The sequence below is a fragment of the Mandrillus leucophaeus genome, unplaced genomic scaffold (genome assembly GCF_000951045.1).
Source record: "Mandrillus leucophaeus isolate KB7577 unplaced genomic scaffold, Mleu.le_1.0 Scaffold878, whole genome shotgun sequence".
NCBI classification, from domain to species: Eukaryota; Metazoa; Chordata; class Mammalia; order Primates; family Cercopithecidae; genus Mandrillus; species Mandrillus leucophaeus.
The window spans coordinates 851,649-876,924 of NW_012109563.1; the positions used below are offsets into that span (position 1 = coordinate 851,649).

General features: G+C 37.7%; 1 protein-coding gene across 2 annotated transcripts in view; it reads right to left on the minus strand.

Moving 5' to 3' along the window:
• TRIP12 (thyroid hormone receptor interactor 12) overlaps window positions 1-25,276 on the minus strand; it is a 153,236-nt gene that overhangs the window by 9,319 nt on the left and 118,641 nt on the right. For both annotated transcript variants that reach the window (XM_011969150.1, XM_011969149.1), the window contains 17 exons: window positions 24,307-24,407; window positions 23,897-24,071; window positions 22,723-22,864; window positions 21,615-21,806; window positions 20,192-20,343; window positions 17,979-18,151; window positions 17,164-17,237; window positions 16,876-17,075; window positions 16,120-16,247; window positions 14,619-14,770; window positions 13,805-13,947; window positions 12,369-12,525; window positions 10,631-10,729; window positions 5,739-5,853; window positions 5,296-5,450; window positions 4,174-4,338; window positions 971-1,135 (listed from right to left, as the gene is read on the minus strand). In XM_011969150.1, the coding sequence (XP_011824540.1) occupies window positions 971-1,135; window positions 4,174-4,338; window positions 5,296-5,450; window positions 5,739-5,853; window positions 10,631-10,729; window positions 12,369-12,525; window positions 13,805-13,947; window positions 14,619-14,770; window positions 16,120-16,247; window positions 16,876-17,075; window positions 17,164-17,237; window positions 17,979-18,151; window positions 20,192-20,343; window positions 21,615-21,806; window positions 22,723-22,864; window positions 23,897-24,071; window positions 24,307-24,407 (2,488 nt within the window). The remainder of the gene's footprint in view (window positions 1-970; window positions 1,136-4,173; window positions 4,339-5,295; window positions 5,451-5,738; window positions 5,854-10,630; window positions 10,730-12,368; window positions 12,526-13,804; window positions 13,948-14,618; window positions 14,771-16,119; window positions 16,248-16,875; window positions 17,076-17,163; window positions 17,238-17,978; window positions 18,152-20,191; window positions 20,344-21,614; window positions 21,807-22,722; window positions 22,865-23,896; window positions 24,072-24,306; window positions 24,408-25,276) is intronic.

Here is a 25,276-nt window from a genome sequence, read left to right on the forward strand (position 1 = left end):
GGTTCACGCCATTCTCCTGCCTCAGCCTCCCAAGTAGCTGGGACTACAGGCGCCCGCCACCACACCCGGCTCATTTTTTGTATTTTTAGTAGAGATGGGCCAGGATGGTCTTGATCTCCTGACCTCGTAATCCGCCCACCTCGGCCTTCCAAAGTGCTGGGATTACAGGCATGAGCCACTGCGCCCGGCCAGGTTTTTAATTTTTAATGTAAAATGTTCTAAATCCTGTGAAGTTCTTAGAACCCAACCTGTCTACATATATATATATATGTATTTTTAAGAGAAAGGGTCTCGCTCTGTCGCCCAGGCTGGAGTGCAGTGGTGCAACCTTGACTCACTGTAACTTTGAACTCCAGAGCTCAAGAGCCCTCCCACCTCAGCCTCCCAAGTGGCTGGGACTACAGGCTCGTGTCACCACACCCAGCTAATTTTTGCATTTTTTGGTAGAGATGAGGCCCCCACTTTGTTGCCCAGGCTGGTCTTGAACTTCTGGCCTCTAGTAATCCTCCTCCTGCCTCTGCCTCCCAAAGTGCTGGATTACAGGTGTGAGCCATTAAGTCACCTCGCCCATAAGTCAGTAATTTGAAAGGTGTCACCAAACATAAAAGTGTGCACTGCACATGCCTGGAGTAAACTCTGTCAAGGTAGCTGCCTTGATGGAAATGCAAAAACGCAATTTAGTAAGAACACAAATGATCTCTCTTTTCACTAATTTTTTAAACTAGGAAAATGTGGTGTAATTAGATAGCATTCAAGCCTGAGGAGAAATAATTCAAGGTTATATAAGACAAGAAATATCTGATATGTGCACTTAAGAGCAAAGAGCTCTTGAGTCAAGCAGCCTTCATGCACTGGTCCTGGGGATGCGGAAGGTCTCAAGCCATAGCGTGTGCAGCCAGAAGCAAGGTACAATCAGGCAAAGTCCTGTCTTCACAACTGGCCTACCCCCCAAAGACGCACAATTACATACTCTTAGATACTCCTCTAAATTGTGGATAGTGACTGGTATATCCTTCCCTCCTTTCTTCAGTTCGATATTGGGAAACCCTGGCAGAGTGAAATCCAGTCCTAGATCTTCAACTGAGCAGCCATTCATAGTCAGGGTTTCTAATGCATACTGTAGACTCTCTTTGGTCTAAAAAACACAAATGGGGGAGAAATGGTATCAAGCAAAATTAACTCACAGTTTTTTGTTTAAAAAAATAAAAGATATCCTAATAAAGCTGATGGTTTCCTTTAACTCTTAGCTTCTTTATTTTTTTCCTGGTCATAATCTACATATGAACGAGTCACTGAGATCACAAAGGAAGTAAGTATAAGAAAAGAGGGCTGAAGTCCTTCTTCATTATGGGATGCTGCTGCTCAATTTAAGCACATGCAAATCAAATTTCACAGTAAGTGCATAATTGGTTGCGTATTAGTTAATTTTAAGAATGTGGACCCTAGAACTAGACAAACTTTTCATTAATTCTAGGCTAATCTTGAATCCAATACTGTATAAGTATACAGCAAATACTGATAATACAGTTGGGAAATTGTAAATATAAAAAACATACTATCTAGTGATAGTGATTAACTTTCTCCCCCTGCAAAGCTCAAGTCTACAGAATGAAGCCTGCAGAGGCTTCATTCAACTACTTCAGGTCTCTGATGCGTAACAAGTTTGTATCCATGCAGCAACACTGTGATTAAAAAAAAAAAAAAAAAAGTTCCAAGAAATTCCTAAGAAAAAGGCAAGCAATACTTTATAAGACAAATGTTAAAAAATCTTTATTACTCACTTTTTAAAAATGTGTAAGATTATAAAAGGCCTAGGTAAATTTTTTTTAAACTTAAGGATCAAAAACCAACATACCAAAATGTAAATTCCATCTAAAAATGAAGACATCAAGTTAGGAGAAAGAAGACAAATGGCTTTCCAAACTGGAAATGCCTCCGTGTACGAAATTCCTATAGGCTAACAATTAAGGTACAGAAAATTAAGTCATTTAAACTAGAAATGGTTAGAATGTTCTGATTAATTAATTAGTCATTTTTTAAAGAGCAAACTAAATGCTGTTTAGGATTCTAAATAATTCAGAATACCAAGGAGGCAGCAGATTATTGAAAGTAAATGGTCACAAAACTATGTCCATTTTTGCTTCTCTGCAAAAACCCACTTTTAAGCCTCTCTCCATTTTAGGTGCCATTTGAAGTCCTCCAAAGGGAGGCATTTTATTTTACATTTGAGGTATTCTTCAGCAGAAAGATTAAAACAAAAAACAAAAAAAGTTCTCCATTTTCATGTTCCCCCACTGGTAAGTTCTCAAAACTATCCTCATACTCCCTGTCACAGATTAAGGTGATTACTATTACACTATTGGAAAGTCTTCTCTCATAGCTACCAAGGAAATTGGTAAATTTATTTGTAAAGATGTGCATTACAAAGTGTTGTTATTAGACAGGAATCTAGAATTTACAATGTCCTAGAGATGTTTAAAGGGAATTTACATTAGTTTCTCTAGATTTTACATAGTAAGTTGAGAAACTAATGTAAATTCCCTTTAAATATCTCTAGGACATTATAAATTCTAGCACATTTTCCGTATCTCTAGAGACTTTAAGCTACCAAGTAGAATCCGAGCCAGGACAACTTGCCCCATCTCTATACTTTATTAAAGAAACAGGATGTGGTTTTTCAGAATGTCACCATTTCTCATGCTCTTGTTCACAGTGGGTTATTAATGTCAATTTCTGAAGTGTGGATTCTGTGCCATTCATTTTCTATTTTTAAACTGACAACATCAGGAATAATAAAGGATAGAACAAATCTCAAAAACAAACAAACAAACAAACAAACAAACAAACAAACAAAAATTACTGACAAGAGAACTGTGGCTGCGTACTGCATTTGAGACAAGCATATATAATAGAGCTTGCATGGTGTGGAAGCATGCAGACAGCCTGGGTTTGAGCTCCTGCTCTGTGTTCTCTAGGTGTGTCAGTGACCTTAGGCAGGTTGCTCAACCTGTCTGCCCTGGTTTGCTCACCAGTAAAATAGAGATAACAATACCCCAATCTCACATGGTAGTTGCTGGGATTAAATAAATTAACATATATATGGTACCTAAAACAGAGTCTCCTGTTTTACTTGCTTTTTTGTTCTTCCTTTTTTTGTTTTGCCATTATTTACCTAAGAGATAATCCTAAACAACACTGTAATAGTTTAAAACTTACCAAGTTGTTAAGTGAAAACCAGAATGGTTCTAAAAATTCTAAAATGACAAATTTTGTACAGAAAAGTGGACTTAGCCTCTTTGAATACCAATTTCTCTTAATAGACTTACTTTTCGAAACAGCACCACATAATTACAAATTAATATGGGGGGATAAAGTGAATCTCCTTACAAATCTTCTAATGAAAAGGCACTCTAAAATCTTATCCCTCTATTGTAAGATCCTCTCCACCTCATCAGGAGAGGTGACACTCTCCCTCACTACAGAATCTCAATGTGCTATTCTTACTTAATTTATAAAATGAGGGTTGATTTAATATTGGTCCAAGTTACCAGTCCAAACAGAAGCTTTCTGGGTCTGTGCCACAAAAAAAATAGAACCTTGTTTTCTTCTAATACCAGACACAGAACCATTATTAATCTCAGATTAAGTAATTTATCTATTGTTAATTATATACATTAAAATTACACAGTAATGATATGAAATTCAAGGTTATCTATGAGATGTCACAGAGAAACCTCAACATGTATTACCAAGGAATAGTTGTTGGCACTCACAGTGACCTTTAAAAAATATCTTCCTGAGATCTCTTGAAACAACACTGTTCCTAAATTAAGGTACCTTTCTTGAAAATAAATCTGTTCTGAGAATAGTTTTACTGATTCAAATGCTTACTAAAAGATGACATAATATCTGCCCAGATACATCAGAGTTCTTATTTATGGTCTGATTTAGAATTGTATTTTATTTGCTAATCAAGAGGTTTATAACCTGCTCTGAGTATAGGTCATGTGACCCACTGTGAACTCGTATGTCTTAGTTAGTATAATAAAAGAATTAAAATCTCCTAAAATAAAACATTACTATAACAACTGAGACAAATACAAACCATTTAACAAAAGCCTCATTTTTCTAAAATAAAGACCTGATCCACTCGACTGTTTCTTCTAAGCCTACCTGGGATTTATCTTGTTCAAGTCTTTTCTTTTGTCTGACAATGTCTTCTAGGTGATAAACTGATCTGGCTACAACTGGGTCGATGTCAAACAAATCGTGTGATGTCAGTGAAGTTTCTTGCCGTAGCATCCATTTATAAAAGGGTAAGCCAAGGGGAAGGTCCACCTGAAACGGAATATGCATAATATTTTCACTGTCACACTAAGCTTCCAGCATTACCTCCATCTAAGGCACTTCAGGAGATCATTTAAATATTAATAGGTCAAGTAATCCCCAAGAAAGAAAATTCTGTAGTTAGGAACTGTTTCTCCTACTACACAAAACTGATTCTCTTGATTTGGGGCTCTAAACGCAACTCCACTGTAGTCTGTATTATTGAATATCCCAAAGCAAAAAATGTTAAGGGAAAAAACTTACTATATTTAAAATAGCAAACTAAATGGAACTTCTAAACTAACTGATAAACTGCCCGCTCTTCAGTTAAAGTGAAATTGTAAACTTGTCAATTTGGCCACAGGTGAAAATGTCTTATTAAACATACTGATAAAGTGCCTCCGGAAATGGGAGAAGAGCATGGTGGCTCGTGCCTGTACCTCCCCAGTGCTGTGGGAGGCCAATGTGAGGGGATTGCTTGAGGCCAGAAATTCAAGAGAAAAAGAAATGAAGAAACGTCCAGAAACATTCCAACCTCTATGAATGCTGATCACTTGGGTTATTTTCACAACAGCACTCTAATGTAAATTTAATGAAGTTTAGTTACATGCACAAACTTTCCTACCGAATCGAAAAGGTAATGTCAGACTCTAAAAAATAAATAATTAATACCACCTTAACTTGCCTGATTATCTGAATCCTTGCTACCCAAGGAGTGGCCCACAACCTGGCAATTGGGCGTGCCCTGGGAGCTGATAGGAAAACTTAGAATCTTGGACAGTAGGACAGTCTTACCCCTGCCCAACTGAATCAGAACTGGCATTTTTAACAAAATCCCCAAGTAATTCATATGTGTATTAAAGTTTGAGAAGCACTGCTCTGAAGTATAGCAGTAACTACAGGGGACTGAGGTACTTGCACAGAACATTCTACACCAAACCTGCAAAAAGCAAACCATCCTAAACTTACCAATCTGAAATCCATGATAGCCTTGGCCATTAATTTTCCTAAGAAGCGAAACTTCATCTTAACCTTTGCAATATGAGCTGGCTTTGCTGTCCTACCAAAGGGAAGCGCAAACAGGCCCTGGAGGTTTTGAATATACTTGGTCCCTTCTTGGCTTCCTGAAAAACAAGCAATTCACCAAACTTTAGATGATGTTTCCAAAAACAAAACAAAACCTGGTAACTAAGAACATTTAAGAAATTAAGTATTCTCAAAATGGGAGTGCAGATCACTGAATGAAGTCCTCTAGAACTGGACAGGCCTTCCCTACTTGATAAAAGAGAAAACAGAGGCTATAAAGAAGCAAGTACAGTTGTCCATTAGAAATTAAATATATTTAATAAACCATCAGAGTCCATTACCTGATCTGAGTAACACAAACCAACTAACTTACAGATAGGCATTACCTTTTGGATTGCTAAGAGTTACTTCTTCACCTCTCCAAAGACCCAAGTCAGCTCTCTGTAGTTCCTGAGATACAAGCGCATAAAACTCCAGTGTAGGCCCAAGACCTGTACCAACCTACAGAGGAACACAAGTAGAACGATTTCATATTTTAGAAATTGTGCTTTTTTACTGCCAACCTCTTGGATATGTGGACACTAACAGCAACTTGTTTACCAGGATGCATTAAAGATTATTTTCCAAAAATGTCCTGACCGGATTTATTCTTTCAGTCCTGGTCACCTGGACAAAAACTAGCAACTCTTCATTACTTCCTACCCGCTAAGGCCCCAACATGTCAGTTGAACGATTTCAGATTGTACTCACAGAAGTGCCACTGTGGCTACATATCTTTCCTTCAGGAACAATATGGCATTGTCTGCGTATGGATGTCTTTCCCCTTTTTCTCTTTAGTGAACTGTTACCCCAAACCAGCTCAAATGTCACCCTCTCAAGGGGAAGGCTCCCCTCAACATCTGCTCCCAACAGTTAGTTTGCTCCTTTTTTCTTGGGGCTTATTTTACAGCTACTTAAATACTTACTACATTACTTTACCAAATGTCAGTATATGCTTGCATATTTTGCAGGATGATAACTGTTTTGGTCACCCTGTATCTCTGATAGTACCTGACACACAGTAGCCATTTAATAGAGATGTGTCAAATAAAATACAAATAATGAAAGGTCTGATTTCACACCAGCACAGACAGGACTGATGGCGTCATACAGGACACCAATGCTTCTCAACTCCCAGGGTGCACTGGAATCCCCAGAGCTTTAGCCACATGCACATATAGGGGTGCCACGTCCTGAGGATTGTGATCTGGCACGTTCAGCTTAGAGCCTGGGTACTGGTACTGTGCAGCCTAAAGTCAAACTACTCCTCCATGAGACACCTGATGTGGACATGCCTGAAGCAGTGTTCATAGCTTGCTCATTCCTTCCTGTTCTGTCAAGGTCCTACCAGATCAGACCATAAACAAAGATATGCAGGTAGTGACAAGTTCCTATCATAGGTTATACACTAAATCTAACTGTAACCCTGTCAAGAAGGCAACATTTATAGATTACTCGTAAACAAAGGGTACTATTTTAGCATTATTATGGTTACTCTTAAAAATTACTCACACTAGTTTAAAAGTTTAGAGGTAGTCCACTAAACATTTAACTCTTTCAAAACAGAGATCTGCTTGGGCCTAGTGGTGCTTTCCTGATTAACCCCTAATCCTATTAGAATTCCGTACCAGTAAATGGTATCACCATTAACCCCAAAATGAATACTCCAACCAAATCCTTAGAGCTGTCCTTGGCCATTCTCTAAACCCGCACAATCCAATCCATCAGTAAATACAATTTAAGTGCTGCCTTCAAAATGCATTCTAAACTAATTACCAACTTTACTCAGCTGCTATCCTCTGTCATCTGGTCTACTGCTAAAGTCTCCTAGATGGTGTCTGCACTAACATTCCCGACATCTTATGTTCCATGCTCATAGGAGCAAGCGTAATCCTTACAAAACACAAGTTCGCGGCATTCCTTTGCTGCTTTCCAAAGGTTTTTCATCTCATTCAAAGCAGAGCTCCAGTTCTTACCATGGCCTACATGACCCCTTTACACATCCCACTCAGTCTCTTTGACTCCTCCTACTCTGCCCTTGCTCACTATGCTCGAGCCACACTCATCCTCCAACAGGCTAGGAACACTGCTTCTCTGTTCTTGTGCTAGAGATACTTTTCCCCCAGACCGCAATGACTTGGGTCCACTCAAATGTCCTCGGACCACGCTACGCGTCCCCATAATGCTTCATCCTCTTATTTTACTTTTCTTCCACACGGCCTAACATATATGTGTACATGAATGTGTGTGGATGTATTGGCCTCCCCAAACAAAAAGATAAGCTCCATCATGGGGTGGGAGTACTTTGTATATTCTGTTCTACACTGAATCCCAGGCACTGGAGGACTGAGGAACAAAAGAGAAGCAAAGAAAAACCTGCAGTAACACACGGTATCCACCAGATGGTGCTAGTTAATGCTCCTTTCGGCACACTATTATCCCAGGTTTAACAGAAGTCACAGATCAAATTAGTCTATTTCCTTCATCCAATGCTGTTGTTTCTAAAAGGATTCTTAAAATATTAAATCACTAACAGCACTTCCTCTGTGAGCCTCTGCAGAAGGTGGAAGGCCCAGGTCATGTTTGCTTTGCTGATACAACCTAGGGGTGGCCAGCCTTCCCACAGAGCAACCTGATCTCTTCAGGGATTATCATTCTACCCAGCTACACCACTAAAAGGGCAGGTACTCGGTTGAGCTTCATTTTTCTTTTAAAGGAAAGGAAAGCATAAAACCCTAGAAACAGAAAAACAAAAGTTTGACAACTTGACTTAAAAAGAAATCTTTTTCTCTCAAAACTAACACATACTGGCACTTACTATATGACAACGTTCTGAGTGCTTCACACATTTCAGCTCATTTTATCATTCTAACAACATGAGGAGGCAGGTGCATTAATTATGTAAAGGGCTAAGAGGACACTGATGAGTTTATGTTAACTTGCCCAAAATCACACAGCCAGTAAGTGGGCAGGCCAGGCTCCACGTTCCCTGTTCCTGATCTTTCACCTTCCCAAAAGGAGACTGGGTCACTGGGTCATTTGTAACCCCAGTCCTTGGGGTTTGGGTGGCTTTGTGAGCCCAAAGACTGGTATAATCCTTCCCTGACTTACCAATCATCCCAATTCAAATAGGAGCCCATACTGTGACCTGAGATTTTCATTGGGATTCTTCTAGAGCTAGTTAGAAATTCTTCCTCAAGGCTACTAGCTGACATGTACAGCTGAATTTGAATCATAACCTGAAGCCCTATGCATTTCACAAAGTCAGTACTTGTGAGGTAGGGGTGGAGGTACTTCCCCCTTTCCTAATGAAGCAGCTCCTGGAATCTTTTCTGAGGTCAACAGGTAAGACCTATGAAGAAAGGGCATAAAATCTTGACTTCACATCAGTAATCCAATCCTGCTCCTTAGAACAGTCTGTGTGAAGCCATTCTGAGCTTGTTAGGTTTCATGCAAGATGCAATTTTAACAGAACCGTGAGGGATGAGAGAGGAAAGATATTTCCTGGCAAGAGAAAACTATGCTGGAGTAAGAAAGTAGAATGTATGTTTAAAGAGAATAAAAACATACCAAATGGTTACAGCAAAGGTCCTGTAGTCTTATGAGTAATAAATTTGGATGCATCAACATAGAAGAACCGCATACTCTGAGCAACAGCCATGATCAAGCTACTAGATTCAAAAAGTTCGTATCTCTTATGCCAGCAGTCCAGGGCCTCCACTCCATCTGGCCACCTCCTTTTTATCCCCCTTCTCCCAGCACTTCCACAGCAGTACTAACTTCTGCCACTCACCACCAAGCCTGACCCTTTGCTCAGGCCCCATCTCCTACTAGAAAATGGTCTCTCAATCTTCCTACTCGCCTACACTAAGGTCTAACTCAAGGCATCTTGAGGACAGCACTCCTTGTCTGAATGCGTCATTCACTTGGCACCTGTACCACTACCTTGCCACACTCTTTGGTACCTTTGTCCTGTGTCTCCCTAACTACACTGTCATCTTTTCAGTGCAGAGACTCTGCCCTAACCTGGAACCCTAGCATGCAGTATACTTTCTAGTACACAACAACTTATAATTTTAACTTTGGTGACTGAATACTCTTAGCTTTCCAGAAGTCATCAAGAAGGAGAAAATGCTTAATAAAATGAATGAAAAATCAAAGTCATGATTAAAATTACTTAAATAGGCACAGTTAGTATCTCATACACTAAACTGCTAAATCTACGATACTTACCATGAGCCAGTTCATGTACATGAACTCAGTCACAACTTCGAGGTTATACTATTATTACCTACATTTTACAGATAAGAAAGCTGAGGGGCAGAGTGGTTGGCTATTGTAAGTAAATATTTGGTATAATGAAAGATCTAGAAATTTTAAGTCCGTAAGAGGTTCAGGGAAGCCCCAAAACTCTAAGTTTTGTCTTAAAAAAATTAGGTGGAAGAAAAGGGGGAAGTATCCCAAGAGACTTAAATATACAGAAAATCATTACTTGAATCTTTTGGTATGCAAATGTTCATAGCAATGTTAGTCAAAATAGTCAAAAACTGGAAACAACCAAAAAGTGAATCAACTGGTGATTGGTAAACATATTTTGGTGTACCCATATAATGGAATACTCAATATATAGTTCATATAATAGAACTATTCCATAATAGGAAACAAATTGACACATGCAACATGGATGAATCTCAAAAGCATTACGCTAAGTGAAAGAAAAATGACAAATGACTACATACTGCATGATTCCATTTATGATATTATAAAAAAGATAAAATTACAGGGACAGAAAATACGTCAATGGTTATCGGGGTAACCATTGAAATAGGGGCACTTTTTGTGGTGATCAGAGTATTCTTTATCTTGATGTGAAAGTGCATCTGTCAACCCTTAAAAGTACATTTCTGAAGTGTGCAGTTATTATTTGTATCTCAGTAAACCTGATTTTTTCAAAAAGGCAATTCAAACATTTTGAAAGTTATCAACTGTTTAAAATATCCTCTCAGTTTATCAACTGAAAGACTAACAATACAAATGTGTTCTTACGCCAGGAAAAAAAACTGCCTTTTAGTATGTAGTTGAACCTTTGAAAAATGGGGAACTTAGAACAAATCATTCAAGAGAAAAGAGAGCAAACTCCCAACTGTCTTTCAGAATTTCATAGTACCGAGAAACTCAAATAACATTTAATCAAGAACACAAGTCAAACTAAATAACCATCACCGGACTCCAAGCTCACCTCATTTTCATACTGGATTTCTAACATGGCCCGTGAGCTGCCGAGGTCCTGCATCACAGACTCCGCCTGTTTCAGCAGCTCCTCTCTGTTCACAGTACGCTACGAAGAAAGTACAACTGTCAGGAAATTATGCTCTACCAATATTACACTTTAATAAACAGGTGGCATTTCTTGAAATGCAAAAGAACAAAATCAACTCAATTGTTAACACTTATTCCTTAAACAGGTAACTCAGAAAAGGTTAAGAGGTAGCAGTATTGTTACCAACATCAACAGCATCTTGGCATACATTAAGGAAACCAGATGCAAGAGTAATTACTAATTTATCTTGTGGCCATGGCAAGTTCAGAAAATTCAAGTTGGGGAAGAAAAAAATCATCTTTGCCAAGTATCAATGCAATTCTCAGGGCTGCAGTTTCATGAAATCTCCCTGGGTACATTTATATTTAGATAGAGAAATAGATATGGAGGTGACAGGTCAAACAGGTGAGCTGGAAACCTATTGGCTCTGATCTGCCGAGATCCTACAAGCACTACTACAAACACCTGCGAATGAGATTTTAAAAGGTCCTGCTAGATTTCTAATTTACGCCAATATCAGTGCTTATGGAATCCTAATGAGGATATGAATAGGATGACTTTTTTTGTTTGTTTTAGACGGAGTCTCGCTCTGTTGCCAGGCTGGAATGCAGTGGCATGATCTCAGCTCACTGCAACCTCCAGCTCCCTGGTTTAAGTGATTCTCTTGCCTCAACCTCCCAAGTAGCTGGGATTACAGGCATGCGCCACCACGCCAATTTTTTTTTTTTTTTCTTTTCATTTTTAGTAGAGATGGGGTTTCACCGTGTTGGCCAGGATGGTCTTGATTACCTGACTTCATGATCCGCCCCGCCCGCCTCAGCCTCCCAAAGTGCTGGGATTACAGGTATGAGCCACCACGCTGGGCCCAAGAAGATTTTTTTAACTACAATGTTTGCTTTATGTTTTGTTTTGCTTTTCAGTATACACTTCACTCCCTGCCACCCATCTAACTCCTTTATTTTATTACTAATGTCTCTTATGAGACTTTTGGAGATAAAGCCTTTAGGAAAAGAAACTTAAATCCCTAGCAAAAAAAACAAACAGGTAAATGAACAGAAAAGACCTAAGTAAAAACAGTGCTGGTGAGAACTGTAGAATCGGTCTCCACTGGAAATGGCTCAGGGCACTGTGGTTCAGAGCCACAAATGTGGAGCCAAGATGAGAAACACAGATTAAGTTAGCAACATTGGGGCTAACCGGTAGAAGAGACTCAAAATATATTAAGGATTTTGTTTCAGGCTCTTCTAGTTGGAGTGACTTGTTAAGGGAATGAAATGGATCCAATTAATTCCAACTATTACATAAGGGATCAATTTTTAAAGGCAGGAGATAGTTTGAACTCCTAAGTTAGAATGAAAAAGTTTCAGTGAGAGAAGACAAGATTCTTTCTTGGTCTAAGAGTTACGACAACTAAAAGAGCAAAGAGAATTGTAGAAATTATTTCAGAAACTGGCGGGTGGGGAGGAGAGAAACTCTTAACGAAGGTTAAGGAAGAATCACAGATAGCCCAGTTCCAAGAGACTGAAAGGAAAATAGGGCTAGCTGACTAGGACCAAGGCCTCCACGACCAACATGCATATTTAGATACACTAGATTTCTAGTTTTCCCATTATTTTGAAAAGCTCAGATTATTTAAAGATTTCGGGGAGAAACTTACTTTTTTTCTATCCAATCTAGGTGCAACTCTGCTATCTTGAGAATCAGACTGGTTGATTTCTGGGTTGGTATCAAGTAATCTTTGCATTGCTCGGTCCCGATCAAATGCAGTTACATAAAAAAGCATTTGCCGGGTATCAAAAGGAAAGAAAAATGGGCTGTAAAAAGATGCAATGTAAGTTTATTATCTGGATGAGAATTAGAAACTACTAAAAAAAAAAAAAAAATCCAAACTTATATTAGAAACAACTTTTGATATGATATAGAATAAAAATTGTAAATAAAATCAGTAAAAATTGTTTAGGTCAATTTGTTTATTGATTTTGAGATGGAGTCTTGCTCCCGTCGCCCAGGCTGGAGTGCAGTGGTCCCAGGCTCACGCAATTCTCCTGCCTCAGCCCCCCAAGTAGCTGGGAGTACGGGCTCCTGACACCACAACCAGCTAATTTTTGTATTTTTTTTTTTTGAGACCGAGTCTCGCTCTGTCGCCCAGGCTGGAGTGCAGTGGCCGGATCTCAGCTCACTGCAAGCTCCGCCTCCTGGGTTTACGCCATTCTCCTGCCTCAGCCTCCCGAGTAGCTGGGACTACAGGCGCCCACCACCTCACCCGGCTAGTTTTTTGTATTTTTTAGTAGAGAAGGGGTTTCACCGTGTTAGTCAGGCTGGTCTTGAACTCCTGACCTCAGGTGATCCACTTGTCTTGGCCTCCCAAAGTGCTGGGATTATAGATGTGAGCCACCGCGTCCAGCCAGGTCAATTAATTTTAAAGAATTTTCATACTTCTTATATGAAATTTCTAAGTGATCAATAGTGCATTAAGTAGCCTTTCAATGCAGACTCTGATATTTAATTTTTCAAATCCTACACTTAAGTCGATAGATCTTTAATCTACCTGAAGGAAGTATAACATGACTAATGAAAGCTCATTTTTAAAATATGACCACCACCTTCATGAGGCACTTGAATCATCCTGAAACCAGCCCTATCTCCCAGTCCATGTCTGTGGAAAAATTGTCTTCCATGAAACTGGTCCCTGGTGCCAAAAAGAGTTGGGGACTGCCGATTTAAATGTATATGGCCAGTGGCTTACATTTACCACTGCAGTTCTAGAGTCCCTGACCCAAGCAGGCTCAGAGAATCAAGCAATTACACATTGGGAATCCAATTTTATGAGAACAGATAATTTTGACTATCTTCAGCCAAACTGCTATGTGTACTTTCCTATTTCATACATAGACACATACTACCAAGAAGATCCAGCCCCCAAACTTGCCTAGTCTGTTTACATGCTAAAGCCACACAATTAAGCAAGTTGTTATCAACGGTATTAATAAACATTTGACTAGGTCCAGTAAAGACAATGTTTCTGTAACAAAATACATCAAGACCAACCCAGTAACATTTCCAAGGCCACCATTACAGAAGTGATTGTCTTACCAGGTTTTTCCTAGCTCAGTAAGCCATGTTGGGATGTTTCCTGTCATGATTACTAAAGGATCTTGAAGTTGCCTATTTGCTTTTGCTGTTAACTTACTGTTAATAAATTCACTAGTTGGAATAATTTCCTTGCACATTGCATTCTGTAAAATGTTTTAAAAAAAAAAAGTCTACATGTAGTAAAACATTAGGATTATATTCACAATCTCTTCCATTATCCCCAAATCCATGCAAAGTACCCTGAATTCAGTGCTGGTTGCCGACATACAACACACAGCCTCTCATTACTGTGTCCCACCTAAAACAACAATTCCCACAATACACTGTTAAGCCCTCACATGTACCCCTTGCCACTGCTGGGCACTGCCCCCAGCCACTGCTGCTGGCTCAATCATTCAGTGATGTTGCAGCTAATGTTTCATGCAGGGCCAATTCCTTTACTCTTCTCTATGCTATATCAACGGCAGCATGCAACTGTTACCCAACTTTTACTTGATATATAAACTTCTCGTTACATGTACCTAAAGAATTTTAACTATAATAAATCCATGTTCAAGTTTCATATTGTAGCTTAATTTCATAAATTTATTGCTAGAGAAAATTTTACAAATCTGCCAAGAGAATTAATCTAAGCCTTTAGTCTTAGACTAGACCGGGAGAAAAAGTGGGGGAGAAGTTTCCATTGATGCGTACATTATACTTTACTGGGCTAGGATCCCTGTATTTAGCTGAATCACTATTTCCATTTCTAGTGCAATAGGAAATTTATCAATCACAGACCATGAAAACTTCTTAAGTAGGCAACGTTACTCACATCATACAAGTAATACCAGTATCGACTGATAGCATGTAAAACTCTTAAAAGAAGGATCACATCTAATGACGGGTCTTCAAATGTTATATTTTCAGGTGGTGTGGGAATGAGGTAAACTTCTAAAGGATTTGATACTGATGGGCACACTCCATCTAAAGGACAAAAGATCAAAGTAAGTTTTGATCAAAGTCAGAAAGGCGAAGCCAGTGCAGCCAAGGTCCTATCATCACTAAAAGAGTAACGGAAGTTGTTATAGTCAACGCTTGGAATCCTATTAGTAGGGTATTGATAAGTTTGACAGTCTTCCCATTTTATCTTACATATAAAATGCCTTGGCTTATCAAAATTTCACTTTCCCCTCCCAAACCCAAATAAACATTATAATGAAGGAAAGCTGGCTCCTCTACATTTCTCCTTTATACCAGAAACAACACTAAACGGTAAAATGGCTGGAGGAACAGAAACAAACTGTTTAAAGTTAAGTTCACTGTTAGAGAAATTTCCCGGATATTTCATATCCAGTTTGTAATAAGACGAATACCTCAAAATTAAAAATCTGGTAAAAGAGACTTGGTTATTTAATGCAAGGCTTAGGACTGAACAGATTGAGGGTTTTCAAGTAGGGTTTGCAAATCCTTTGTTACTAGGCTGCATTAAGTAAAGGCACCAAAAAAATAAATCTGAGGGACTCAAAACAGTTGCCGTTTACTTATAGCAAGCAAAATAATAAAAAATCATACCACCATCATTTCGTAAAAGAAAATGGCATTTTTTAACACCAAAAACATAACAATCTCAAAATCAAGAGCCTTTTATATTGAACAAACTTAGTTGTGTGAAAAAAAGTGCCACAGGGCCCTTATTCCTGTGGACCAGGGAAACCAGTGTGAGAAAATTACTGTGATGGTGGCAGGGAGGGGGGTGGGGGGGGTCTTCCATGGAAAAATAGTATTGTCTAACTCTAAGGCATTGTTAGTATCATATTTTTAAAGGGAAGAGGTGGGGGAAGAGAGGAAAACTATAGACGGGAAGGAAGTATTACAGAGAAAAATAAGTCTATTACAAAGTGACGGCTATATTCGATGGTCATTACATTACCTGGCATCACTTTTGATGATTACTATAATTATACTACTGTCATGGGTGACAATAAAAAAGTAGGCACCAATTGGTCAGTGATCACTACCTTCAGTCTCTCCTTTAGTGAACATGTTCTACCAATGAAATTTGTTTCAGCCTTCATAAAAACCCAAACTGTTAATGAATTGGGAATAAGCTTTTTCCCAATTTTCCTTCTCAATTTAATTTTGTAGGTACTTAACTTTTCATTTTCTAGATATTAAAGTTGAAGATTAAATGTGATCAAACTGTTGGTAATTTCATTTATTTCTCAATTATATTCAAAGATTTTACTACTAAGTCCAAATCACTCTTTGAAAATCATGAAAATGGGAAGACTGCCCAGTTGGCAATCCATTTTCCCCTTTATCTACCATCTTACCGTGCCATAACTCATCATGCTTTTTTGCATTTCTAGGGGAAGTTTTCGTTGGAGCTGTTTGGGCTCTTCCTCTTTTACCACCAACACAATCTTTATTACTTTCTTCATCCTCTCTCACAGGTTTATACCTAAAATGACAAGACAGTATATAAACCAAATGTAGATTTTGAAACTGATACAAAGCCAAAATCTAAGCCACAGACACCACAGTTACCAGAAGACCGTTCTGAGATCTATTCCCCTCTCTCTCCCTAGCATGAATGTGGAGAACTTCTTAGAAGAGACCACCTAGAGACCACCTTCCCAGGAGGGGCTGCCTGAGAAACTCCAAGGGTGGTTCTGAGAAGAATGGCTCTCTTCAAGCATATGTAACAGACACTCACAGACAATGCAGGAAGCTGCATCCAAATGCCTCTTAAGGACTCAGAGATGCCCAACTTCAGATTACCTAATGGAACATCATCTTATGGCAACATTTTTGTCTTAATTAAAGACCTGAAATAAATCTAGAAAAGTAGATGTAAACCATGATTATTGTCCATGAATAAATGTTTTCCAGTAGAATGAATGAGGAGGCTATATATACATATGCATATGTACCTTATCAAATATTTTAAATCGTCTTTAAGAACTAAAATGTGTGATTTAGGGCCCTCTATCCTTATGAAAGCCAGCCATCAAGTTAATGTGAATTCTAAAACACAAGAACAGTTTCAAAGTTTATGAAAAACCAAAAGAAAGAATTTTCAGACTTGCCATATTGTATGAGTCTTTGTCCAGATACCAGCTCTGCCTAGAGGATTGCTCTCATCATCCGTGGATTCTCTTTCATCTTCAGCCTGTATACTAAACTGCCGTACTGCCTGATACACGGTCATGTTATATGGCAGCAAATGTTCTCCAATATAAAACTGCAGCCTGTGTCTTACATTTCCTGAATTTAGGAACTGAGCAGCCTGAATAAAGCAAAGCAAAAGCCATTTAAGCCAAAGGCCCTGAACTTTATATAGTACATTATGACATGGTGGGAATATAGTACCTTACCAGAGACTCATCTATTTCCTCGTCTGATCCATCGTCATCACTGTCTTCATCATCTTCTCTTACTCTTCCATACCCTGAAGACCCAAGTAGACTTTTAAACTCAGAGCGATTTCAGGTGTGAAAAACCAAATCCTGCATACACTGGTTAAACATCTTCTCAGAAAAACACATATAGGTTGAGTATCCCTTATCTGAAATGTTTGAGCCCAGAAGTGTTTTAGGTTTCAAATTTTTTTTCAAATTTGGAATATTTACATATATATAAGATACCTTGGGGACGGGATACAAAGCTAAATATGAAATTCATTTATATCTCATATACATGGTGTGAAGGTAATTATATAGAGTATTTTCAATAATTTTGTGCATGAAACAAAGCGTATGTACACTGAACCATCAGAAAACAAAGTAGTCAGGTGTGGAGTCTTCCACTGGTGGTGTCATGGCAGCAATCGAAGTTTCAGATTCTGGAGCATTTTGCATTTTAGATTTTCAGGTTAGGGATGTTCGACCCGTATATATTACACTCTGATCTATGAAGCAGAAAGGTCTAAGAAAATTGCCAAACACAAAATGTCATTTCTACTACATTTCACCAAGATAAATTAACTCATCACTCAAGTAAGCAGTCAACCCCTAGTAAGTTCAATGTATGACTATATACTAAGTAGAAAAGAAATGACAGGAATGTAAGTTCCTGCCATCTAGGTTTTAACAGAAACAACATTCAACAGAGAAATAACGTATATATCTCTTAATGTAAATTTCTCCCAAATATACATACATAACACACAAAACAAATACATGGAAAGTACCTCTAACTACAAGGTATCTCTCGATGGCTTGTACCAAAGCCAGAGGGTCGATCTTGACAGGTCCACCCTTCCACTGCTTCACATTTGCACAGTCTGGATGTCTTTGTAACTGGCATTTTAATTGATGTGTGTTGAAAAATTTTAAAGCCTGTGATCCTCTGTTGAGAGAAAAGCTCAAGATAATTTGTGAAAAAAAAGTTAGTCTATTATTTTCACATTTAATATACATTAATTCAAATAAACGCAAGTTAATACAAACTGCTAAGACACACTAGTACTAATCATTTACTTACCAGTTCTGTAAATGTTGAAGCCAATAATTCAAGTTATTTAGAAAAAAATTTTATACATAAGAAATAAAAGACGGATGTGTATGCGAGCATATGCAAACCTTAAGTCAACATTTGACCTCTGTCCCATCATAAATCCATGTGAGCAGAAATACTTCACCCATGAATATTTAATTATTTTTCTGGAACAAAAATCCCTCAACTATTTAAGCACATTCACTTCTGCAATATTTTGCCCATTTCTACTGAATTACATTTTTAAAAAAGCAAAAAACAAAAAAAACAAAAAAAACCCCCAATTTTATTTCAAAGATTTCAGCTACAAAATTACTTTAAAAACTAATCTTTAAAATGTACTTTGCTATTACAGTTTTGAATGAAGCAGTTTAATAGCTACAGCAGCTGAAACCTGGTCATGATGTTTAATTGCTCATTTCAGAAAAGCTCTGGCAGGAGTCGGATACAAACTTAAACTGTGATTATCTGTATGATTCCACAAAGCAACCTTGTCCAACCTGCGGCCCACAGGCTGTATGCAGCCCAGACTGCTTTCAATACAGGCCAACACAAATTTCTAAACTTTCTTAAAACACGAGCGTTTTTGTTTTATTAAGCTCATCAACTAACTTTAGTGTTGGTGTATTTAATGTGGCCCAAGACAATTCATCTTCCAATATGGCCCAGGGAAGCCAAAATATTGGACCCTCCTGCACATAAAGCATACAAATAGGGATGTGTGGAGAAGAATATTCCATTTTATGAATATATATATATGCAAACATATTCTATATAAATTTGGACAAAAATAAAAAGCTTCATGATTTTCTCAAGCACAGGTGAAAATGCCCCCTTATTTCATGAACTCCTCCAGGAAAGCATAATGATTGAAACTGAGTAACACATGCCACATTAACTTTCAAAGCCGAAAAGAAACCCTAGTCCATGATGTGATTGCCTTATCACTCAACAATGCTTATTGTTCTTAATTCAATCAAAATTTTAAAAATGTTTTTAAAACATCAAAATGTGGATTTAAAAACCAAACTGGGCTGACTCTGGTGGCTCAGGCCTGTAATCCCAGCACTTTGGGAGGTCAAGGCAGGAGGATCACTTGGACCCAAGACCAGCCTGGGCAACAAAGTGAGACCCCGTTTCTACAAAAAATAAAAAAATTAGTGGAACATGGTGGCACATGCCTGTGGCCCCAGCTACATGGGAGGCTGAGGCAGAAAGATCTCTTCAGCCCAGGAGGGCAAGGCTGCAGTGAGCCATGTTCACACTAGTGTACTCTGGCTTGGGCAACAGAGTAAGACTCTGTCATAAATAAACAAACAAACAAATACCAAATTTCCTATTTTCTAGGCTTCCAGTCAAAATATTCCATGCAACTTGTAACATTCCACAACATAGAACAATTCTTTCCTGTAGCACCTCAAGAGTCCTTAAAACTACATTAAAAATATATATATTAAACTAGTAAAACTTCAAATGTTTGAACCCATCAAAATACAAAGTTTTAACCACTTATATTACATACAAATCATACTGTTCAAAATGTAAACGTTATTCAAATCCACAAAAAATGTTTTATGCCTATTGAAGTTAAACACAAAAGAAATTTGTGTTCTTAAAGAAATTTTGTATGTTGAAGTGTATCAATTTAAGGAAAACTAAGTCTATTACAAGTTACGAATACAATCACTGGATTATATATTTATAAAGCATCCTGTTTAAGGCACATGGTATAATTTTAAAGACAAAAAAGCATTTGATTCATTCTTCAGAGTACTTTATTTCTTTCATCGTTACAGCTGAATGTTTTCTGGGCTGATCAAGACTTTACCAGATCTCTTGCCATCTTACCTCAGTGAAACTAAGTACCAAATTCCAGTGGCAAGGGTATAGCCAGGCAATGGTCCTTACCTGCCTCCTGTCCCATTTCCACTAGGGAAATCATGTACTTTGACTGGAAATTGTTCCATCTGGCTGAGGCAGTTGTTCATCTTGTGAACTAATGCCAACAAAGGTGCATTACCCACTGGTTCCACTCTTCCAATGGGCTCTTCTCCAGGAAGCTAAAGTTATAAATAAACAAACAGGTTAAACAAGGCCTTTTCAAAACAAAACTCTCCTCAAAGAGAAGATTTAATAAGCAGCTTTATAAAAAAGAGTAATTTGTCTATTCATCTTTATCTTTTATTGCAGATTTGGTTTGAACGACATTACCACATCAATTACTTCAATAAAGACAATCGTTTTGTACAGTCCACAATCCTGTATTCACAATCCCTACATCCAAAGGCTCTGAAAACAGAAGTCACTTGGTGGCAAAATCTGATCCAAACAGACATAAGGCTATTTACAGTCTTTATTTATCTGATTTTAGTAAGAATATTCATGTTATGCTATAAAAATATTTAATGCATATGATATAGAGTGCTATTCAGAAACTGCTGGAAATTTTAATGTACTATACACTGTAGGACCCTTGAAACCCACCCATCTCCAGGGGTTTCAGATAAGAGATTGCACATAATCTTAAGTATGGTGTAAAACTATACATAATACTGTCACGGTTCCAACGAATCAACAATAAATATTAACTCTGCTTTAGGTGGACCCACAAGTTAAAATACAAGCAATGCTCAAATGCCTCTGACCACAGCAAGCGCATGGTGAAATAATGTTAACATATAGGAGAGCTATCCTAAGCGCTATTACGTAGATAATCCAGAGGGAAACAGCCCAAGTGATGCCTTCTCCTTAAGCCACTGTAAAACAAGGAGAATGCTGTCAACAGTATCCAAAGATTACCCTCTTGCTCTGGCCCACTTAAGAGTGAAGGAAGGGGAGCCACTCTGTGGCTCCTGGCTTTGTAATCCACATTATAAATGGTGACATAAATGGTCATCAAGCACCCTTGATGGGAACTGTTACAACTGTATTTTATGTACAAAACAGGAAAATATATCTCCTCTATCTTATTATAGACGTCTATTTCCCTAAAAGGAACTAATACAAACTTTAATACATTTAAAAACAAATATTGCAAGTAAAATACATTCACAGGTGAGAGACTACTATTAATTGTTCATCTTGCAAGCAAAAAAGACTCAAGGTACTTCAACCATAGAAATAGTGACATGAGCTTTGTGAAATCCCCATTTCATTGTTTTACTATTTACTTTGATATATAGAAGTTGAAAGATTCCAACTGCATAAAAACTTAGAAGTTTTCCCTCAATGTCTTGACCCAGACCTGCTGGAAATTATTACTGAGATTAAAATATATGCATTAGTGAATACTGGTTCTTATAAGACATACAGGCATTATTAGATAACTTACTGGAGAAGAAAAAAATACATGAAGAAATCTCTTTAATCTGATTTCTCTGCTCACAGCATCCTTTTCACTTTTAGATGTCAAATAAAGCAACAGCTGCTTCACAAATCCACTATGTTGGATTTCAAATGATGAAACATCTGACTCTGAGACTATGCTACGGATTTCTACAAGGCACTCAGCTCCACCATCCACCTGAAAGAGTTAGGAAAAGTATTTCTATATTGATTTAAGCAGTACTTAAATACACGACTCACATATCCTCAAAAGGAACTGAATATATTCTCAACGCCCTTAAAAAAAAAAGGAGTGGTACACTCTTAGTAAATCCTTGGAAATTATGATTTTAAACACACACACACACACACACACACACACACACACACACACACACAATATTTCATGAGGAAAACGAGGAATCCATAATAACATAAGAAGAAAATCTTCGCATTCAACCAATGTAGTTTTCTTTAAAAAAGTATTTCTAAAGGATGAGAACACAAAACTGAAGAATAAGGGGCTATAACACCAGAATGAAAAGAGGAATCAAGAATACAAGGTGTGGCTTTAAATTAATACATTTAAGGTCTCAGCAAAATGAACAATGTCTTGGAAAACATATGACCAAAACTTCTCAAGGTACATCAAAAACATCAAAACCAACAACAACAACAACAAAAAAACAAAACTGACAACCAGATGAAACATAAAACACTTACTAGTAAACCTCTAGCCTCTCCTGCCACTCTTGAGACCCCATGTGGATAGAGGGTCTAAGGAAGGCCTATCATCTATACCTATAGTTGAGGATGACTTAGAAAACAGATGTGCTTATGGGGACATTTCTGAAGTTTCTTCATTTGTCAAGAATTATGAGATGTGAAGGAAAGAAAGTCAAAGATGAGGTTTCTAGTACATTTAATATAGACTGATGAATCCTGATAGTCAAGGGATAAGTAAAAGAAATGCCAGCACCAAGGGTGTATATAAGGTAAGAGTTGATGTAGGATAGCTAAATCCACAGGAAGCTAGAGAGTCATGAAGGAAAAGAGTAGCAGGAGATGCTGGGAAAAGACTGAAATAGAGCAGCAAAATGCACTGGCCACAGCACCTGGAGGTTGAGTTGTTCGGTTGCAGCACAAAGTCTCTGAAGGACATTCAAGGCAGGGTTGCTTCCATCCATATTCTCAGAACTGAAATAACGTTCGACAAATTTATGTGCCTGCTCCTTAATCCAACCTTTAATTTTTTCTCTACAAGAAACAAAAAGGAGATATTAAAGTCCCAGTGTATGTAGAAAGGATGTAACTTCTGATCAAGGCAAATAGCTGCTACACTTAAAATCCTTTCTGGTCTATGCTTAGAGATTAATAAATTCAGAATCCACAACCAAATTAACTTTCACTTTGAAAATGGGCTATGATGGAGAACTGTTTAAAAACTTAAAATACACTGCAGGTTATTACATGAGTTGTAAACAAAGTGCACTAATTTTTTGGAACCCTGCAACCTAACACTCTCCTAAGTGTTCCCTTTATTTTCTAAAGTACACACATATGTGCATTATCCTTGCGTTTCCTGGAGAGCTGAAGTCAAGATTTACAGACCAGAAACACACACCTATTAAGGATGTAATAAGCTATAGCAAACAAGACCCAGCTGCTTAAATTACAAATGCTGATAGCTTCAGCAATTCATTCACTTAATTATTTTTAAACACTGAAATTCAGATAAACAACCAACAAAACCAAAGACAGCATGTTTATTTTCTCAATGACAATTGGTCTTTTAAAATTTACCTGCAGAGGGAAGTAATCATGTTGGTATGCTACATGCAGAACCCAAAAATAAAACAAGTCCCAAGGCCTTTAAAAAAAAAAAAAAAAAAGGCTCTCCCCTAAAATCTTTAAGTTCCATTGTACTGGGTAGAGAAATTTTATCATAAATGATGTGAAGAGTGTGGACAGAAAATGTCAGCTTTTCCTTGTCTGGAACAAAACTGAGAAAGAGGTTCCCCAAGGAACACAACTTCGTTTTGAACATATGAGACTTTCAGTTAGGTATGCTGGAAGGAGTTTCAAAGCACATGACTATAACTTAGGACAAAGCCAGATGCAGGGTTCATAAACTGAGAACCTACCTCATTCTTGAACTATGCTTCTAAGAACAAATTAAAGTGTTGTGTCTATGTATCATCTCCATACAATAAATGTAGTGGCTGAAATAATGTTAAGTTTTTCTAATATGGGAATAGAAACAACATAAAATTCCCCCCTCCACTTCACCTATTATTGGAGATGGTATCCTTTGAGGCAGCCCTGGCAAGGCCACTACCTCCTGCAGTCCGTGCTGGCTCAATGTTGTTGCTATTGGACTGTGCACTTAACCTTCCCCATGTTTTTGGATTCAAGCTTGCCAGGAAAGAAGATTTAGGTGACTGAGTAGTGGTGGGGCTTTTAGCTATGAAAAGAAAAAAGAACTACAGTTAAGCCATTTTAGTTTAAGTCATGAAAAACAACTGATTTTTAAGATTCACAGTCTTAACAGATTAATAAACTAAAAGAACTAAGAACACTTAGTCCTCAGGAAACTTAGGCATACTTCAAGAGCCACTGGCAGTTTTAATGAAGTAAACATTTCTGCACCTGCTACCACCCTCCCCTTTACCTCCCCATAGTTTTACCAAAGGGGTTACCTTGATTGTCTACTTTGTCATCATCTCTTGGAGGTGAGTACTTTGGCCTTCTTGGCCCTCGTTTTGGCAGTCGTTTTCTCTTTAGAACATCACTTAATCGACTATCACCATGGGAAAATATGAGATAAGTTCAGTAATTACCACTGTTTTGTATCTTTACTCACCAAAAAAGCAAGCTAAAATGGCAGAAACAGTGAGTTATAAAATACTGTCATAACAAGGTATGTTCTTGTTTAGTGATTATTTAATGCCAATTCTGTGCCAGTCATGTTCTAGAGGTGTGCAGACACAGGAAATGATTATTCAGAAAATAACTAGCTGTTTAACTATACTCAACTATGAAACGTAAAGCCAAATAAGACAACTGATCAATTTTCTATGTTGTTCAACTTTAAATAGTAGTATGTAAGTATATAAAACAAATCAACACAAAGGAGCAGAATAAAAATAAATGGGTAGTCACCAACCTGAAAAAGAATGTTAAATCTGCATACCATACTTTTTCCCCTAACCAAAATGGCCACGAGTAACATATACATAACACTTAGTGTTCATGTTGTCAAAATACTCCTCTGCCTCTAATATACTACCGAAAGTAATTTCACAGTGTGACAATGGCAATAACATACTAAATAAATGTATTTATAAACATTTTAGTAGGGTTTTTAAAACCCATATACAAATCTAGTGAGTAGTGCGAGTAATTTATTCTGAATTAGAATCATTTAAACACCTGTAGCCTGTTCTAACGACACGAGAAATAGTTTGTAACAGCAATAAGTTTTTAGATTAACAAAGCTAAATAAGATGAAAAGGCTGAAAAATGTGGTTTAGTTGGTCTGTGGCCCAAATAAAACTGGAAAAATCTGAAGAAAAAAAAAAAAAAACTGGAACGTTTCCAACACCTGACATTTCTATGGAATATACTTAATAATGTGCTCGAATATGCTTGACAATCAGGAAAAATGAA